The sequence below is a fragment of the Marmota monax genome, unplaced genomic scaffold, assembly GCF_021218885.2.
Source record: "Marmota monax isolate L192 unplaced genomic scaffold, Marmota_monax_Labrador192_F-V1.1 WCK01_AAM20220418_F8-fsc00027, whole genome shotgun sequence".
Taxonomy (NCBI): Eukaryota; Metazoa; Chordata; class Mammalia; order Rodentia; family Sciuridae; genus Marmota; species Marmota monax.
The window spans coordinates 12,396,145-12,410,443 of record NW_026694617.1 but is presented as its reverse complement, the minus strand read 5'-3'; the positions used below and the strand labels follow the sequence as shown (position 1 = coordinate 12,410,443).

Below are 14,299 nucleotides of genomic sequence, written 5' to 3'. Positions count from 1 at the left end.
TCTTTTTTGGTGCTGCTAGGGATTGAACCCAGGGCCTTATGCATGCTAGGCAAGCACTCAACCAACTGAGCTATCCCCAACCCCACCACTTTACTCTTGTTTGTTAAATAGACCAAACACTTTATTGAACTTTTTTTTAGCTCTCTTATGATAAACAAGGTTGTCAGTAAACAGTTTGGTATGGTATATTTTACTGTGCTTTATTTCTTTGCTGTAGAGTCCTGTTTTGTTGTTGTTTGTTTGTTTTGGTTTGGTTTGGTTTTTTTGTTTATTTTTAACTATGAGATGCAAATCATCTTCTGAACTTACTCTTTTTTGATTATGGTGCTATGGAGAGACTTTACTTTCCATTGGGCTTCTATCCAGGGAAGTTGTTATTAGTATCTATACTTCCTAATGTGAAAATGCTTCTACGTGCAATATTAGAGATTACAATTTCTCCTGTTAAAGCCCCTCCCACATAATAGTTTCTTGGTATGTTTGTTCTTTATTGGCTTTCTCTTTCTTTTATTTTATTCTTAGCATTTTCAGTTCACTAAAAAGTGTCAAACCTAATCATTTGTATAGTTTGAAAGGACCTATTTACCTAACAAGCCAACTGACTGTTTTGAAGAGCATCTTTCTTGGCAAGATTCAGTGAAAAGAAAAATAGCTTCCTCCTCCTGATTTCTGATGATCAAAGTTGACCAAAGTGTTTCTACTATTATGTAATTGCATATCATGTGCCTGACATTAGGCTGGGTGAATATAGAAATAAGATAGGACACTGTCTTTTTCAAGGACGTGACAGACTGGTGAGGATACTTAAGTGAACTCTGCGGATAGGCCTCCAACCTTACCTATACTGGAATTGGGCAGGGCTCTTCACTTTTGTAAGCACAGATTTTGAAATGGAAGCTAGATATGAGAAAGGGTAATGACTTCTGAGACAGTCTCATGTGTCTTTAGCATATAATGTGATAGACAAGAATAAGACCACACATAAATTTTTTTTCATGTTTGGAAAGAAATTATTTCATTAATAATTTTGATGATAATCTCACTATCAGATCACATGTAAATAACTGACTTTTTAACAAAGGGATCTACAAACCAGGTCAAATGAAGAATTATCAAAACTAATTTTTAGCTGAAAAGAGAAATGACCTGAGAAATAGGGTTGTTGAGGGCATATCTCTGTGGAAGTAAAAATGCTCTCACCTCCACCCAAAATAAGAAGTACACTTTAATTAGAGAAGACAGTATATCTCCATGATTTTGCATTGTACGTACAGTAGCTGGCACTGTGCCGTAGCAAATTCTCAACACGTAATTAAGTGAAGGAATAAAATGCCTCTAGTGAAATGGCCAAGAAAGCAGGCTTAGGTTCCATATTTTAAAAAGTTCTAACTGAGCTGTTAAACAGTTTGATAATATTAAAACAGCAACATTGTTTTTCCCTCAAGTTGTCAGCTCTCCATTACAGCAAGCTTTTAAGCAAATGTTATACATCTATTAAGAATATTATGTGGAAGACTCTTATATTAAATACAGAAGAATCCCCTTCCTTCACACACTCATTGACATTTCTCATCCATCCTATTTAGTTTTTAAAAAGTTGCATGGCCTTAGTTTTCTTAAGTTGATAAATATCACTATTGAATGGTTATTTCATTAAGTTTGGCTTAGCAAATTGAATATATTGGGTTAAATGGTTGTTTATTCTCTATAAAAAATCTGTCAAGCTGTTACATTATTTTCTTATCCCTAGCAAGGCGAATCCAGGTTTTGTGACCTGAGCTTACACAAATTAGAGATGCTGTCCTTAAGAATCTAAAACTAAGTATAAAAGTGAATGTTTATTTAACATGAGAAAAGATTATAACACCATAAACATCACAAAGTTCAGAAAAATAGTTTATTATTATAATGTATTACTATTATTAGTTATCTGCCTGATAGACCTCTTTTTTCCTACCTTTTTGGAAACATTCATGGATCACTTCTTTACAATGTTTGTTGTTTTTTCCATAGGAAAAAAAGGTTTCCTCTTATACTTGGCAAGTTACTGCCTCTGGACCAGATCTAGCCTGCTTATTCTATAAGTTTTATTGCAGCACAAGCATTTCTGTGTTATCTATGACTGCTTTTGATAAATACAGAGGATAAGTTGAAAGAGATTATATGATGCACAAAACCTAAAATATTAACTATCTGGTTCTGTATAGAATAAGTATTGGCTCAGAATTTCTGTCTTTGTTATTCATAGTCGTGAAGGCTAAAGAAATTTTTTTGAAACCAATTCATGACACATCTGTAATTAACTTGCTTAAAGGATAGTTTTTGCCTGGGAAGAACTCCAGATCACAGTTGGCTGGTCTACTGCTCCCTATCCCAGAAGTATTCATGAAGTTTGATCTTGGCATGCCATATCCAGCAGAAGCTGGTCAGCATTTAGTTCTTTTTCTTTGAGGTTAAAGCATGGGCTGAATGCATCATGTGGTTGCTCCAGGAGGGACAGGATAGCTTATTGCTGGGAATTGAATAGAAGGTACATCTTTGATGAAAGTTCTGTGATTACCTTTAGATAAGAGGAGCCCCATTATATGAGGCTGGGGTTGGCACTACCTCTATGTGTTCCCAATGGAGAACAAGCCAAGCCTTGTAAAGTGCACTTAAAAGTAAAGGATCCTGAAACAAATCTAATTGGCTTTGTGGTAAATCCACTTCTGACCTCAGGATATACAGCTTCTCTATTTGGACTTTTTCTTTTATGAAGATTCTTTTCATACACCAGCTCTCCACTGCTTTCTTCTACCACCACTAATCCTCCCCATTTTTTCTCCCCCAAAACAAAGTAAGAAGCAAAACAAAGGGAGGGGGGCAGTACAGGAGTAAAATTATATTAAGAATATATAGTTCTTAAAGAACCATTTATATGGGACAGGCCAAAAATATAACAAATTAAGTACTTGGATGAAATACTGAATAGTGTATTTTGAATATAAAATTAGCAGCTGATTAGGAAGTTCATCCAAAGTTGCATAGTATGTGACCTTTAGCAAATGAATTGACCTTGTGTGTAAAATGAGGGGACTGGATTATATGTTTGATAAAATTTATGATGAAGTGATTGTTAGCTGGTATTTGGCTCTTGAATTCTGAAATAACTAAATCCTACTAGCAACCTACCTTCCTACCCTCTCCCCCAAGACTCCTGGAGACTGTTCTGGGAAGGAGAGCAGGAGAGAGAAAAAAAAAAAAAAAATTCTTGTTATCAGGGCTTGGGTCTTAGCTGGTAATGCTAAACTTTGGTGAGCTGAGATGAGGATTCGAGGGATCCTGCTTCCCTACCTGCCTTCCCTGAAGATTGAAACCCAGGTATGGTTTACCATAATCTGACTGACTGAGAGAAAAAGAAGGATGAGGAAAGAGAAGAAAGACTCTTAGGTAGGCCCATTTGAGTTACAGAAGAATCAGAAGAGAAAACCATACCTTTGCCTCAAGTGTTCTCACACATTTTGCAACTATGAACCAGTCTATAATGAGTTATCTCCCTCTCACCTTTATCTGTATATGACTTTATTTGTATATGTAGAAATCTAGGAGGATACAGTAAACCCTATTATTTGTAGTTTAAAGCTTTTACTTTGTTCAGTATACTAAAAGAGTCAATATACTAAAACAGTCTCCTTCATCTGTGGCTGCAGACAAACCTCTTTATGACTTTGTGATATAAAGCAATATCAGTTTATTTTCAGGATTTGCTGAATTGACAGGGTGGTTACTTGGCTGGTGCCACTGACTCACCCTTGCAGTTCCATTAAGCTGGCAGGTCTATACAGGGCTGGGCTCAGAAAGGACAGGTGAAATAGGCTAGGTCCTTGCTCTCCATGTCGTCTTTGCTCCCAGCTTTTAGAGCATTCATCAGGAGGATGGACCACAGTGTACAAGTACTTTTCAAACTTGTACCAACATTTACTGATGTCCTTTGGTCAAAGCAAGTCACATGGACAAATCTAAAGTCGGGGAGAAGGAGAATATATAAGAACTTGGGTATTGAGAGGTATCGGGCTATTCAAGAATGGTGTACCACTCTACCACATTGCCTGTCAAGCTTTCTAAACTGTATGTCTCTCCATTATCAGAGAATTAAGCAGCGTTTGATATTATTTAATAATGTTAAGTCTCTAAATTGATTCCATGCTGTTCTTTCTTATCCTCCACGCCCACATAGTTCCCCAAACTCTCCTAATGTTTCCTGGGTAGAATATTTTTTGGTGCATCTACTTAGAATTCTCTTTCCTCCCCATTTTCCCTCAACCTTGATCCTTTTAATCCCTCAGATAAAATACTGTTTTAGGAATGCCTTCCCATACTACTTAGGTTTTACATTTTCATTGCATACTGGAGTTTTCCTTCATAGTATTTGTATTAGTTACTAATACCTGTTTTCTCATTAGACTGCCCTGTTTTGCAAGGACCATGTCTGTCTAATTCTTCTTTCAGTCCTGCTGTCCTCCCTATTTATCACCATTCCTGATAGATAGTAGGTACTCAGTAAATGCGTGGTGAACAGATAATATAGTACTTCTCTTAAATAGTTTCTAAGACCTAAAAGACTCGTTGTATTTGTTCCCTAATATGGCAGCTTTTTTTTTAATCTGTCTCCATTATTTTTCTCCATGTTGGCATTCTGTTTTGTTACTTTTTGCTTTTGTCCTGCTCTTTCTCCTCCTCCTCCATTCCTCCAGCTTTGGTTTTTTAAAATTAATTATTTCTTGTAGAGTTGTCTGTCTTTACTAATCTCTACCATTTTCTTTCTGTTTTTTTTTTTCCTTTTCTAGTTATTTCTCATTTTAAAAATTACCAGGTGGTAAGATTTCTCCAAAGTGGAGTTTTGTGTTTTCTTTTCCTGGATTGTTTTTACTCATACTGACCACTTAGGAGATGCTTGTTAACTGCCAGATATGTTGTTTTAATTTTTTAAAAATTGTTGGTTTCTATATTGGTTTTTTAGGTTAACATAGAACTATGGTGGTGTTATACTTTTTTTATATACTTTTATTATTTAGAAAATTGTTCTTTGAGATCACTGCATAGTTAATTAATTATAAGAATTCAAGCAGTCTTCCTCCCTTAGTACAATGTAGACTAAAATTTCACACTCAGTAACAGTGGGTTATTGCATAGGAACACATCATCAGAACATTTAGGAATATATTTAAAGCCTAGCTTTTATATAGTGAGAAAACTTAAATGGATTTTTCTCAGATTACTTTCCATGCATTTGGGGTCCGGTACATACACAAACATATACATACATGTAAAAGTGGGAGTATTTGACTATTAACTAGACCAATGTGATTATAGAAAAAGCTGATTTTAGTTAATCATAAGATTTTTGCATCCACACTTGACATATTTTGGATATTTATTGAATATTTATCTTAAAATATTTCCTTTAAAAACATTATATATTTATTATTAAATATCAATTGTTATAAATACTTGTTCAGTATTACATTATCTTAGTATTTGTTATAGGCAGTTTTTTATTAAAAATAGGGATCTGTGGGGCTGGGGATGTGGCTCAAGAGGTAACACTCTTGCCTGGCATGCGCGGGGCGCTGGGTTCAATCCTCAGCACCACATAACAATAAAATAAAAGATGTTGTGTCCACCGAAAACTGAAAATTAATATTAAAAAATTCTCTCTCTCTCTCTTAAAAAAAAATAGGGATCTATGAGTCTTGCTTTTTTCCAATCCTTTGCTATTTTGTAATAACAGAAACACCTATTTTCCTGATCTAAAATCTTCCTTTGACCTGTTACATAATGTGGTTGTTATAAATGTTCTAGATGTCTGTGGATTGAGTCTTACTTAGAATGGCCCTCCTTTTAACAAAGTTGGTATACATATAGAAGGGATTGGAAGAAGGGGCAAATACTTGTTTATTTTCTTAGTTTGGGGTCATTTAGCAGTGGCAAAGGTAGTAATGACTCTTGAGAACCACTTTGTCAAAACTGCCATGGCTGTGTATGGGGGCTGAGAGTCCTGCATTTTCATGAATTGTTTGTGCTTTTAAATTTTTTTAATTTTGAAATATTTTTGTACTTACAGAAAAATAAACTACAAACATAGTACAAACAATTTCTGTATAGCCTTCATATTTATAATACTTTACCTTGGTTTTTTTTTTTTTTTCTCTCTCTTCATATATGTGTGCTTACCTGTTGTTTTTCTGAGTAAGTTGAGAGTAATTTGAAGGCATAGTACCCCTTTACAATATTTTAGGGTGTATATCCTGAAATCAAGGTCATTAGCATAGTATCATTATCAAAATCAGAGCATGCAATTTTCAAATAACAAATATTTGTTTACTTAGGGACAAAGTATAGGAGGAGTGATAATATAGGCTTGCAGAACTATTATAAATGCTTGTGAGAATTACATTCTCTTTTATGGGTAAGAAATCAAACAGAAGATTATTCTATTTTAGAATGAGATTTGTAGCATAACAGAGTAACATTAAAAAAATACTCTAGAAACACGAAGAAAAAGCAGTTAGCATTTCATCCTAGAGAATCAGGGAAATATTTCTTGGTTGGTGCAACATCAGCTTAAGGTGCTCTGTTGAAGGACAGTGAGAGGGAATTTACTTCTCAGGATACATTCCCCTGTCTAGTTTTTGTTCTTGACAGTGAGAGTCTAAGGATAAATATGTTATTGTGGTTACTCAGTTCTGAAATACCCTAAATGATAAGGTTTTGGTTCTACAAAAATTGATACTGTGGGGGCTGGCTTGTGGCTCAGAGGTAGAGCACTTGCCTAGCATGTGTGAGGCACTGGGTTCAATCCTCAGCACCACATAAAAATAAATAAATAAAATAAAGATATTAAAATATGTATATAAAAATTGATACTGTGATTTTTTTTCCCTTTTAATTAACAGATTTTAACCTTACGTTATTGGGCTAATAGATTTCCCTTCCTAAGCACTTCTCAGTTTTTTTTCATTAATACCGTCTCAATTATGAAAGACAAGAAGTGATGGAGTTGATTAGATGTAATTGCTTTAAAGGAATGGAAGGAATGTTTTTAAAAGTTTAATTGAGCCACTGTTCATCTAGAGTTTAAGGGATAGTTATTGTTTTTATATTGTCTGGCTTTTATATATTAAATGTTGAATGTGCAAGCAATTTTTGCATTTACAGTAATTATTTTGAATTAATTAGAAATGGCTTCATAGGGTGCTCTGACTTCTTATTTTCAGACTTTGCCCAGGTCAAGGTAAAAAGGGTAAAATAGATACCAACTTACAATAAAATTGTAGCAAAGTTTTGAATGTGCAGTTATTGAGAATTGCTTACAAATATTTGAGTTTTCTTTAGTATTAGAATAATTTTACAATACCAAACTATGTTTGCATGGAAAATTATAGAATACATGTCTTTATTTCTTATACAGATGCTTTGGAAATTTGCTTTACATTTATATAAATATTTAAATATAAATTTTTTTCTAGTTTTTTAATTTTGCACATATACATCCAAACAGTGTTTCACAGTGTTAATAATATGTGATCTTTGACAAAGGTATTTTAAGAAATGGAATTTCAGATTCTATAAGTAAGGTTATTTTATCTTTCAAGCTGTTGCTTCTTGATTTCTACTTAAAAAGTAAAGTAGAAAGGTTTGTTTTTTTTTTTTTTTTTTGCTTTTTGTTTTTAAGTAGGTAGTCTTGGTATCTACTTGCTTAATTGCTTTTCTTTTTAGAAATGAATGTATTTTGACAACACCATACTAAAAGGACTGTAATGTGAATTTTCACTAGACTACAAATCTTCTCATATGATTTTTAAAATTTTTAAATTTTTTTTTCCTTTTGCTGTAGATGAACATAATATAATGCCTTTATTTTATTCATTTTATTTTTGTGTGGTGCTGAGGATAGAACCCAGTGCCTCACATGTGCTAGGCAAGCACTCTACCACTGAGCTACAACCCCAGCCCCATGATTTTTGAACTTTTAGGCCTGGTATTTAATACCTTAAGGGTTTAGTACTAAGGGTTCAGAGCAGGAAGCCTGTGGAGTTGTCTTCCTGTGATTGCATGTTTCCAAAATACTGGTGAGTCTTGAGCAAGCCAGAGGTGCATCTGCATTCTTTAGTCTCCTATTTTAAATCCAGTGTCTTGGTGTGAAGCACTTATCCTGTTTCAAAGGTATCTTCATAATTTTTGAGTTTTTGTGGAAGATTTTCTGCTGCTTTATGTTCTGCTCATTTGAAGTTCAAAGATGAATTTGGTAAAAATACAACATTAAGCACTGTTACCTGGAAAAGTCTGTAGGAACTTTTGATCCCTAACACTATTCTAATCTTACATTTCTGATTTTGGGCATTTTAAAAGATTTGTGTGTATTATAGTTTAAGAGAATCCTTTCCAAAAGAAAGCAGTGCCCAGGCAAAGTAAACTCAAAACAAAATAATCTCCAAATCTTAATGTAGTCTCTTCTTGATCAGTGCCCAAATTTTATTGAACTGAAGTATCATAATTACTGAATAAGAGACTCTTTTATTTAAATTATTTTTAAACAAAACATGGTTACTATATATTCATGAAATTTTTTGTGTACACTAAAAATTTATATTTTATATTCTAAATTATTTCTTTAATTTTTAGTTTAGGAGTGACATTACTACTCAAAAAAAACATTATTGTTTTCATTGGACTTAAAAAGAGCTTTATCAGTATGTATGTGTATAACTTTCAGAGAAAGACTGAATATTTCCATTCTAGATTATAATATAAAAAAAAATTAGAATAAAATGGGAATTTCCATTGTTTCATGATATCCGGAAGGAGAGTTGCAACAGGTGTTCTGGAAAGTAATTTTGTCCAAATGTCTGTTGCACGTAATGAATTGTCTTCTCTCCTATGCCTCCAAAAGATTCTAATTAGGTACTGTTTGGGGGAAAATCAAGATAATATCATTCAAGTAGTTTTTCTTATTCTCAGTAATCATGGGGTTTTTTTTTTTTTTTTTGGACTAAATGTCATTCCTTTAATATGTGCCCAATTGTGCAAGTTGCTTAAATTTTTTTCCTTCAGTTTTAACATCTTTTATAAAGGAGATACATCTACTACAGTGATAATATGATTAGGTATCTAGCATCAATAATTAGTAACCCCTAATCTTACTTGACTTAGCTCCTGTACCATAAATGCTTAACTATCTTATTAGAAGTCAACCTTTACTAATACTAGTACTTCATTGCTTAAATGTTTAATTTATTGGGATATAGTTTAATACAGGATCTGAAGTCACACATTGTCTGAATTGGAATTTCAGCTATACTATGTAGTTGTGTGATATTGGGTAAATTACTTAACCCTCTTTAGTGTTGGGTTTCTCAAATATAAAATGAGGTTAAAATAGCACTAACAATTCAATAAAGTTACATTTAGAAGTGCTTAGCAGGTTTCCTGATGTATTTTAAGTATAATAAATGTTGAGTTTTTCATAATTATTATTATATGGTTTTATATTAGGTATTTGTTACTTTGAAAAATAGTGGCTTAAAATAACAATAAGTGTATCTTATTTCCTTTTGCGGGGAGCCAGCAATTCAGGAGCATTTTAGCTGGGTGGTCCTGGTTTGGTGTCTTTTTTTTTTTTTTTGCCCCGCCCGTTTGGTGTCTTTCATGAGGTTGTATATAAGATACATTATTAACAGGGTCTATCTGGTCATCTGATTGTTATTTGAAACTAATGGCTTTAAAATTTATGTTTTGCAGACTATGTCTTCAGCAGTGGTACAATTATATGCAGCAGATCGGAACTGTATGTGGTCAAAGAAGTGCAGTGGTGTTGCTTGTCTTGTTAAGGACAATCCACAAAGATCTTATTTTTTAAGAATATTTGACATTAAGGTTGGTTTTATTTTGCTTTCACTTTAAACTGTATGTGATTAGGTTTCTGCCTAATTATGATTTAATATAGATGATTTATTTTTTATCTTGGTGTAATATTAAATTGCACTTAAAATAATATTCAAAGAGTGGAGTTTTGTTTTAGATATGAAGTATGGACATTCGGATCAAATGGGAACAGATCCTAAGGCAAAAATGAATACTGTAGTTCCCTCCTATCCAAGTTTTTTGTTTCCATGGTTACACATACCTGTAATCAACTATGTTTCCAAAATATTAACTGGGAAATTACTGAAATAAACAATTTATAAGTTTTAGGTAATCTTTATCATAGTATTTTATATTTATTCAATTTTATTATTAGTTATATTGTTTATCTTTTACGTTCCTAATTTATAAGTTAAATTTTATCATTATAAGTACTTTGGATGAAACAAAGGGGAATGAAGGGAAGGGGGTGGGGAAGGGAATATGAAAGACAGTAGAATGAATCAGACATAACTTTCCTGTGTTCATATATGAATACACAACCAATGTAACTCCACATCATGTACAGCCACGGAAGTTATACTCCACATATATATAATATGTCAAAATACATTCTACTGTCATGTATAACTAAATAGAACAAATAAAAACTTTAAAAAATTATCATAAGTATGTATATATAAGAACAAACATAAGGTTTAGTACTATACAGGGTTTCGGGCATCCATGGAATATCTTCTCATGCATCCCTCTGGTTAAGGGGAAAATATTGTAGTTTCCTATTTTACCTCTTCATTGTCACCATACATTAATGATACTGTTTTTTTCTAATTATGCCTTTTGATCTTGGTGCAGTCTCTCTTTCTAGTGGTACTCTTTCATTCTACCTTGTGCATCACAGACTAGTATCCATAGTCCTTTCAGGGAACAATTGATTATTATTTCAGTTTTGTATGTAGTGCTATTTCTGTACTGCTTTAAGCATTATTTATACAATCTAAAAAATATTTTCTACCCATTTTTCCTTGTGTTTCTATATTCAGATTTTTATGGTTTTATGTTTTTCACTCTCAGGTTACAAGTCTATATTGTCATAGAGTTGACACCATAGATTTGTCAGGTATTCATCTCTTATGGCTGCCAGAAAAGTAATTATCATTTTGCTAAAGTGAAGTCTACATTACATCTTTTAACATCTTTCTGTAGGTAAATTTCCATGGTTAACAGTTATATGTGACAATAGATTTAATGGGATTTTACTTACAAAAATCTGAAACTTTCACTAAACTGGACACTGATATCAGATAGATGACAAGCAAACCTTTTAATATCTCTGCAGTGATTCTGAAAGATGGGAATGTATCCATAGTTTGAAAAAAAAAAACCTCAGTACTTTGATAATTTTTCATCATCAATGTGAAACACTATTTAGAAATGGAGTAATATGAAGAAGAAAGGAATTCCATGATAGTGTTCATGTGTGTACAGTGTATTTTAAATATTTTAAATTTATGGTGTAGGTGGAACCTTACATTTTAGTATGGGGCAATGATTATTGTTTTTCCAACCACATATTTACTATTGGAGATAACTATGGCTGAACACACAATTAGCCACCTTGTTAAGAAGGTTAAACATTTTTTTTATCTATAGGTTAACCTTAATGTGATTTAGTCACCAGTCTCTTTCTGCAGTATTGCAGTATGATTGATACTACTTATATTGGTACTTCATCAATAGGTCACTCTGCAAAAGAATTCAAATATTGTTAATAAACAGTACAGAGAAGGTATATTTGACCCTCCCACATCTGTAAAACTGAAGAAAAGAATATGAACATTTCTGTAATATTTGATAGCACACAGCCTGAATATTGTTAATGGAACTGTGCCTTGCATATCCTATTTCTTCTCTCTAACATTGATCTGAGAATTATTCTGTTTTCTTTTTGTCCAAGTAACTGTATTAGGAAGTGCCTGATCATTGTGAAATTATATATTAGCATATTGAACTAAACTTTTTTTACATGTAGGTTTCATGAAAGAAATGTTATCCAATGTTTACTATTTTGTTATTAAGAAATTATGAAAGAACAAAAAATTATAAAATAGTATATTAGTAATATATTACAATTATATGTAATGTGTGTCTAAAAATTCCCTTATCATGAATCATCTGCTTTGTTTCATTCCTAGAGATTTTTTTTTGATAGCTCTTATTTGAATTTTTACTTTTTTCTAGGATGGGAAATTATTGTGGGAACAAGAACTATACAATAACTTTGTATATAATAGTCCTAGAGGATATTTTCATACCTTTGCTGGAGATGTAAGTCATATTTTCCTTTATTGTCATGTTTAATTTTTCCATTACTTGCCTTTTTTAATCCAAAATATTTATAGAGCCCTATTGAAAATCAAATTCAGTTTTTTATTTTTTGCTAAAGATGAACTATTCAGTTTATTATTTGAATGTCTGTTTGGTAACTTCTCATAATAGTCTTTTCATTTACCTTCTCTCTCTCTCTCTCTTTTTTTTTTTTTTAACTTTGAGATAGGATCTTGCTTAGGCTTAGGACCTCTCTATATTGCCCAGGCTGGCCTCCAACCTCGAACTTGTGATCCTCCTACCTCAGTTTCCCAAGTCACTGGGAATGCAGACATGCACCTCTACACCTGGCTTTTTCATGCTTTTTGCCTCATTTATTTATTTAAACCATAAAAAACTTTCTTGTCTACCAGTGTAGTCAACTTTTTCTCCTTTAGAAATATATTTATGTTAGTCATCATTTTTTGTTATATAAAGCTAAATTTCTACATTTTGTTGTTTACCCTTTTTGCTAAAAATACTTTAGACTTGTCAAGTTGCTCTTAATTTTGCCAATGAAGAAGAAGCAAAAAAATTCCGAAAAGCAGTTACAGACTTGTTGGGCCGACGACAAAGAAAATCTGGTAATGCCCTCCTTTTTTTCTTTTATTTTTTGCATTTACATAAAATGAGCCAGCAAACTAATGGCTTATGTGTATATAGCTTTATTAAAACCCAGCTATGTTCATTGATGTATATATTGTCTGTGGCTGCTCTTTTGCTACAACACAGTTTAATAGTTAGGACAGAAAATATATGGCTGTCAAAGCCTACAGTATTTATTGTGTATAGCCCTTTCAAAGAAGAAAAAAAGGTTTGGTGATCTCTACCTCAGAAGAAATAGTGTTTTTTGTTGAAAAGTTCCACATACACTGAATCTAAATTTGAATTATCAATGGCATTGTAACTTACATTCTTAAAGTATTTTGTACTTTGTCCATAGGTATTTTATATAAGCTTAGAATCAAATAAGCAGAATTCAAACAAGATCTATAAGCATTGCCTTGTCCGTCTTTTGTTCCTAGAGTTGTATGTTATAAAATGGTAAGGAATTTAATTTAGTACATGAAACACCTTTAACACACAGAAAAGAATTAGAGAACTATGTAGGACAGTATAGAGCTTTAAATTAATGGTTGTAATACTGTTGTTTTGACAAATGCACCAGACCTTGCTCTGGTAAAGTGGAAAAGGATGGTTAGGAAAAATGATCCTCTCCAACATCTTCCTATTAAGCAGATCAGTTTTAAGAAGAAGGATAATTTGGGAGTTGAGACTGACAAACAAATTCGCTCAAAACTAGCTACACCCTTATTGTATTGTATTGAAAAGTCCATACTTCCTGAGGTACATGTTAACGTCATTTGGAAGATGATCATATTCATCTTTTACCAGTAAGAAGGAATATACAAAGAGAAAGGAACATATTGGATCTGGAAAACATTAGTGTAAAAGCATGTATTTCATTTTATCTATCTTCATTGTTTTTTAGTTTTATTTCCAAGAAAAATGTGAGGTAAAAATGAAAATAAAATGAACCAAGTTGTTGCTTCACTGTTGCCATTTGCTTTTGCGGGGGTGGGGGCGGGTGAACTCAGGGGCCCTCTACTACTGAGTCTCATCCCCAGCCCTGTTTTTAATTTTATTTAGACACAGGGTCTCACTGAGTTGCTTAGCACCTTGCTTTTGCTGAGGCTGGCTTTGAACTCCCAATCCTCTTGCCTCAGCCTCTGGAGCTGTTGAGATTACAGGTGTGTGCCGCCATGCCCTGCTTATTCTTTTTACATTGAGTCAGTGGAAGAATTATTAGGGGCCTGCTGCTTTTTGTGGCTTTTGGGGGCAAGTGCATTTACTGTTTTTTTTGCTATACTAAGAAAGAATTTAATGCTATAATACTGTAACCTCAATTTTGGAAATGGTTATGGTTCACTGCCTATTTCAGGGGCATGCTCTGATGTTAGGCCACGGTCTCTGTAGGGCTACTTACACTCAAAACATGACATTTTTGATATAAACAAAGGAGGGGAAA

The 14,299-nt window shown here is 33.0% G+C and overlaps 1 protein-coding gene across 1 annotated transcript in view; it reads left to right on the top strand.

Moving 5' to 3' along the window:
* The window catches only part of Wasl (WASP like actin nucleation promoting factor), a 70,688-nt gene that overhangs the window by 25,141 nt on the left and 31,248 nt on the right, over positions 1–14,299 (top strand). The window contains exons 2-4 of the mRNA XM_046422427.2: positions 9,781–9,915; positions 12,145–12,231; positions 12,758–12,854. Coding sequence (XP_046278383.1) covers positions 9,781–9,915; positions 12,145–12,231; positions 12,758–12,854 — 319 coding nt within the window. The remainder of the gene's footprint in view (positions 1–9,780; positions 9,916–12,144; positions 12,232–12,757; positions 12,855–14,299) is intronic.